Raw genomic sequence first — 6,895 nt, forward strand, 5'->3', positions numbered from 1 at the left:
AATAAATAATATTTCAGATCCTCCGAATATAAATACATTTTGTGTATTAATATTTTATTTTATAGTCGAATCCCAAAAATTTTTATTGATCTTTTAAAATTGGCTGAACATTTACTCGCCGTTTTTTACTAATATGTATGAACACAAAAACTTCAATTACAGTTTCTAGTTATGATTATATATGAGCTTTTTTAAAGTTATCTAGTTGTGGTCTAAATTTATTTTAGACGTTTCATAATAAAAATATGTGTATGTGTAAATTTTCAATAACAATTTCTATATATTATTTAAACTTATATGTACATATGATATCATTTAATATTATTTCCTTAATATCGCAATCAAATATCATTAGTCGTTCTAAAAAGCTGCTTCACGTGGACCGACTGTATGGAACATGTTTATTTATGAAGACTATTTTTTATTTTATAGACCATGCCGAATTAAAATCTAGAAAAGAAGAGAAACAAATGTTTTGTTTTATGTTATTTTTATATCATTACTTTACAAGAAAACATGTTTATATATAGTGATAGAATTTCTGAGTTAGATACCAAAATTATTGTTCTTATTCCATATTCATATCATTTTCTTATTTTCAGATAAAATGCGTCGTTCATCGTTGGGATTCTTGGGTCGTGCGAAAGTGAGAACTTTAAAATGACTGTTACCATAGTCTTAGTTTTCTTCATATGCTGGACACCGTACTACGTCATGAGCATGTGTGTATGATAACTTAAATTTTAAATTGTTAAAAAAAAAATTGTTTACTTTAATTCAATTTGTTTGCATAAAAAGAGATGAGATTCATGAAAAAACTAAAAGATTATTAATTCTTGTAAACTATATTTTTAAAATGGTAAAATTAAATACCATATGAATAATATTATGATCAAAACAGAAGTATTCATCGTCAGAGTTGGAGAAACTATTCATTAAACATTAAAAAAAATTCGTTATAAAAATGAATTTTTAACAGTTCTACTTCTTTATATATTTTATTTCATTCAGTTACGCTCTTTCCAGTGTAAGGTTTATTTGTTTTTTTTTTATTACTTCTCGTAGGCTTTCATAGAGGTCAAATGCAAAGATAGTTGAATTTGACCTAAATAAGAATAATATACCTCAAGTATAAAATAAATTAATTAAAAAACTATATCCAGGTACCGTAACTAAAAGTAAAAGATCGTCTGGAAACAGGAAAAGTAGAACTTGAAAAGTACGATACGTTTTTTTTTGTGGACTATGGATTATCTTTAAATCCACGAACTCTTAAGGGGGAAGCTTGCTTTAAAGGCGTAAAAACAATCGTTTTTTTTGCAAAAATGTCTTCCAAAACTAGCTAAGAATATATCCCTAAAATTTCAGAAACAAAATCAAATTATTTTCAGAGTTACAGAAGAAATAGAGAGCAAGCGTCAAGCAGAACGAAAACTTAGACGCGCGATTTCTCGATTTTTAATTTTTTCGATTCATCTTAATTGGGGAGAAAGATAGAAAAAAAACCAAAACGTCCCATCGAAACGATACAAAATTTATTGTATTAAATTCTATTTTAGTTGAACCTAAAAAACCTTTAAAAAAGTTATAGTTCACCCACTTTTTAAAAATCTAAAGTGAAATTTTGTATAAAAACATGATTTTTATTTTCAAGTTGAGAAAAATTGGTGAATTTCTGGATTTATAAGGTTCAACTTGAATCTATACTATTGAAATATATATATGCTTTGATTTTTTTGTTTCGGATGGAAATTGTAATCTCGTTCAATTAAATTAATATTTATTTTTTTCTAAAAATTCCTCAAAAAAGCGATTTTTTGAAACCTTTAAAGCAGATCTACCTTTTAGGCCCCGTTCTGCCATAATTCTATTATTAGTCTTATCAAATTATTTTTATTTTAGGCTTAAATTGGAGTTGCAAATCTTGAATTAATAGGCCAATTCTGCCGTAAAATAGACCATTGTTATGTCAAGGCTATTTACGCTGCTTTTTTTCATATAAAATGATCTTACAAACTGTCTAAATGCTATGTGGTTGCTGGGCAGTCAGGCGTTTTAGATAGAAAACCTAATCTAGAAAACGCACAAACGACAAAAAAATCTTATTATAAGGGCATCTTTGTGATGAGTCATAAAAACACATGCGTGAAGTTGTTTTTTTTTCTACAGTTTTCAGTACCATTTACCAGAAAACTAGTGGTGCATGGCATTGTATCTTAAGCTAAATTGCTGCAACTTCCCGTACCGAAAATTAAATAAAATTTTCAAAGCAATCGCGCTGAGTCAGCCGCGTAGAGACGAAATATCGAGTGCAGAAGCGCCAAGTTGCATACTAACGATTTCTCTATGAAATACCAAAATAATTTTGAAATAGATTTAAAAAAAAAATTATTGGTTCTCCAAAACCGCTAGATCCGCCGTTCTAAAAAAAATAATCAGTTCTTCCTTTTGTCAATACAAATACGTCAATACGTTCTTTGTGCCATGTAAACCGGACGTTCCGCAATCTCCTTAATTGAATTACCATTTTCTAACTTCCCGTAGGGTAAGTTATTGTAATGGGCCGAAAATCGAAGTTGAAAATTTTTACATTTCTCGACGTTTTGAAGGTTTCTGAACGTTTTTGCATACTTCAGAAAAAATTGATGTGTGTGTGTGTATGTATGTATGGATATAAATTTCCAGTCACGTTTTCGGGCGCACGGATCAACCGATTTGAATGGTTCAAAAAACATTCAATTCCTATTGATAGGGAGAAGAGCTGATTAGTTTTTGGCAAAGGCAGGCCCAGCCATTTCGAAGATACGGCTGGGTAATACGTAAAAAATGGCAGTTTTTGAGAGAACTAAGCGTCCGATTTGAATGATTTAAAGAACTTTCTGCTTGTCTTAACAAAATAATTGATTTTGGAAAAAAAAATTTTTGTTTTAACTTTTTTTTTTCAAAAAAATTTTATTTGTATATTGAAAATAATTCAGATTTTATTTTTAATTCTGACTATAGTTCTAATATACTTTAAATAAATAATTTCAACTTTGCAATTTAGTTTATATATTTGTTATAAATATTAGACAATGTTACAATATTAATAATAATCTATTTGAAAACATTCAGTATTCCTCGAACATTTTGTTACGGTACGGGAAGTTCCAGCAATTTGTCTTAAGGCCATATATCCCACTAGTTACACTTTTTGCTCCATATCTAATAAATGGCCAGACCTGCCTTTGCCAAAAACTAATCAGAGCGTCCCCTTATCAATAGGAATCGAGAATTATCCAGATCGGTTGAACCGTGCGCCCAGAATAGTGGACGAAAAATTGTATCCAAACATACATACACACACACAGGCATACATAAATGTTTGTAAGGGATGCCAAAATATTTGAAAACCTCTGAAACGTAAAGATATGCAAACATTTTTTGCGATTACTATAACTTACCCTACTGGAAGTTAAGAGACTCAGCGTAACATAACGTTGCCATAACATTGGGTTATTTTACGACATAATTGGCCTATAAATATTTGTCTATGCATAAGATAGTTAATATAATTTCGATCATAGGTATTGGATAGACCGAGAGACTGCAGTTCACGTGGACCAGCGCATTCAGCGTGGCTTGTTCCTCTTCGCCTGCGCCAACTCCTGCGCCAATCCCATCGTCTACGGCGCCTACAACATCCGCGCCAAAAGGCAGCAGACGCAGCTGATCGTCAACAGGGTGCACGATAGATCAGGATCGGTGCCCAGGCTCAGCTCGTCTGGTGCCCAGGCGATCTTGGCCATGAACCAGGTGAGAAGGGACAGCGAATCATTTGTTCTTCAGCCGATTCTGAAAAAGACCAACGATAATGGAACTGGTAAAGAACATTTGATGATACCGGATAAAAATCCGTTGACAGGGAAATTAAGTCTGACCTTAAGGGAAATTGAATAGTAGTAATAGAATTTTATTCTCTGATAAATTGCAGTACAAAATACTTTTTTCAGCTAATGTACATTTGACAAATGTGATGGCATTCATTTGAGTTCAAAGTACTTACTAGCAAATTTTACGAATTTTTTTTACTCTTGAATCTAATATAATTTTTTCGAATTTGTAAATAATAAATCTAGTTTAACGAAATTTATTCGAATTACAATTATTCGAATAAAATTATTACAATTTAATGTTCTCGGAATATTAATGGATTCAAGTCGAAACAAACGTATTCTTTATAGAAAATTATTAAGACATTTAACGTTAAAATCTAAAACTGCAAATGTATTTTTATATTTCTAAATATAATTAAGATATTAATATTTTAAATCAAAAACCAAAGTTTTTTAACAAAGATCTAATTTGTACAAAGATATAAGTAATTTTAATATTCTTTTATAATTATATTAGACTATAAAATTGTAAGTTTATTTAGTTTATGTTAAATTTTAAACTTTCTTTTTTAATAGGAAAATTATATTTTTATTTTAGTTTATATATGTTTTATTTTGTTTATTTTATTTATTTTGATTATATGTATTTTATTTACTATTAAAGTTATTTTTATTTACATATTGTTTTTTATTTATAGTTTGTTTAGTTTCAAATTATTTATAATTTTTAGGGGATATATATATATATATATATATATATATCGATTTGAACGGGTCAAAATAAGATAACTCTAATAAATCTGATGTCCCGTGTATTGACCCAAACATATAAGGGTTAAAGTTGGAAAAATTCTATGACCCATTTAGAGGGCCCCAATCGGGTCCAAATAAATAATCGACCCTCGCCAGCTTTGGAAGGCCGATCTACCCATACCCGTGTATTACCCCTTGGGGCCCTCCTGGTTGATTTTTTAAAATTTAAGCCTTATATTTGGGTCAATGCACGGAACATCAGAAATCATTTTAAAGGTATGTTTTTTTTCAGCAAAGTATTTTATTTTGATCCCTAGTATCCGAAAATCATTGATTTTTAATTATGGTATTTGCTTTAAAATAGCAATCGGAAACAAAAAGTTTTTTTATTAATTTTGATTTATTGCCGACGTTTATTATGTACGTTTTATCTTCAGGAAATTCATTTGTGATCTTCAGAAAACACGATCTTGATCACAAGATAAAAAATGATATTATAAAAAAATTATTTAATTATAAAGAAAAATTAATAAAAGGCCACAAGTTTTAAGTTAAAAATGAAATTGTAACTTGACCTGACTAACTAGCTAACCTGCTGACTAACTAACTGACTAACCTGATTAAATTTTTGTTTTTAAAATAGATGCAGTTTTACTTAAAAAAAAATAGTGCGCGTAAGGTTCACTCGCAATTGAAGTAAAACCATTTTGCTATTGTACGAGACGGCATTTAAGTTATAAACAAATACATCATATAACAATTTTGAATAATGTTTACAGAAATATGGTAACACTCGTGATACACATTAATAATGTCAACCATTATACATATTTATATAATAATAAATTATAAATTATATATTTATAATAGCTTTTAAAATATGTATAATATTTAAAAACAATAATGTAATTAAAGTCATACTTCAAATATGACATGAATGATTTGCCATTGTGATTAGCAATTAAATATGAACCTTTATTAGAAAAATGAAGTAATTGCTGATTAATAAATTCTATAATATTCGTTCACACAGTGGATTATGTTGAACAACGTTTAATCAAATATTGTTTTCGCAATTTTGCTCATCATGTAATTGTACTTGAAGAACTTCATGTAATTAAAATTAACATACATTCAATGACTGATGGTATTTTTTTACTTTTTCGCTGGCTTTTACTATGATCTCATTGCCTGTCTTGTCTAAAAAACATTTTTCATTTCAATTTCATTTCAAAGATTTATAGAAACTACGAATAATATAGAAATTATTTCAATAAACTTATGTTTCATACACGGCGCAAATGCTACATTTGTTTTCATTATAATTCTTTACGGGGGACAGGCAAAATATTCTTCTGATTCGGGCATTTTTCATTAAATCAAGATTTGTACTACGATGTAACTTTAAATTGTTTATTTATCTATGCCGATTTCCTTGTTGATATTGGTACACATACAACGTTTCTGCCGGTACGCATACAACGACAGATCTCTATTCACATACGCGACGACTAATCACAATCGAAAGTTATTTTGACGCATGATTAATATGCAAAAACTTTCTATATCACTAGAAGCATTTTTTTGAAAAAGAAAATGTTCGGGATTATTTAACATTTCTGCACAATGATTATGGAATAGCAATTCCATAATCAAAATATATACTAATTATGTCATTAAATATGTGATTTGAAATTCTATAATATACTAAATGGTAGGTATAACATATATTATTGCAACATCTAATTATATGCTTTTTTATTCCAGATAAATAGCTCAATCCATTTGGGCGACGAATTTCAAACCATGCATCAGCTTAGCAAAAGTAAGCAATTTTTCAACTAATTTGTGTATATGTATATAACAGTTTCTAATAAAGTTTTATATTGATAGGTGTACATCAGAGAAGTTTTATTCGAGAACCAAATCGTCGAGCAATATGTTTGAGCTGCGGCGAGAGCTTGGATTTACCATCGTTAGACGGAAGCACAAGAAACGGCTTAGAATAGCTGAATGTAATGAATAATTTTATATCATCTATGTTATTTCGTTTCATATTCCAGGACTAAGATCAATTACATTTCTTACTACCAAAGAATATGTGTATTGAATTGTCATTATATGCACAGCGATAACATTTGTACATTTATGTAAGTATCAAAAATTTGTAATATTATATACATGAATGTTGAATTGTATTAAATATTTATCACGTTATCTAATGATGTTTTGATCATAACGTTTGATATATTGAATGTTTTAATTGT

At 29.0% G+C, this 6,895-nt stretch overlaps 1 protein-coding gene across 1 annotated transcript in view; it reads left to right on the forward strand.

Moving 5' to 3' along the window:
• The window catches only part of LOC113367067, a 10,556-nt gene extending 3,919 nt beyond the window's left edge, over positions 1 to 6,637 (forward strand). Inside the window, exons 2-5 of the mRNA XM_026608696.1 lie at positions 603 to 646; positions 3,567 to 3,795; positions 6,396 to 6,453; positions 6,522 to 6,637. Of these exons, the coding sequence (XP_026464481.1) occupies positions 603 to 646; positions 3,567 to 3,795; positions 6,396 to 6,453; positions 6,522 to 6,637 (447 nt within the window). The remainder of the gene's footprint in view (positions 1 to 602; positions 647 to 3,566; positions 3,796 to 6,395; positions 6,454 to 6,521) is intronic.
• The last annotated feature ends 258 nt before the right edge of the window (positions 6,638 to 6,895 follow it).

This window comes from Ctenocephalides felis, unplaced genomic scaffold, assembly GCF_003426905.1.
Source record: "Ctenocephalides felis isolate EL2017-DRISC unplaced genomic scaffold, ASM342690v1 CF-g0.4_SCAFFOLD_01170, whole genome shotgun sequence".
Classification (NCBI taxonomy): Eukaryota; Metazoa; Arthropoda; class Insecta; order Siphonaptera; family Pulicidae; genus Ctenocephalides; species Ctenocephalides felis.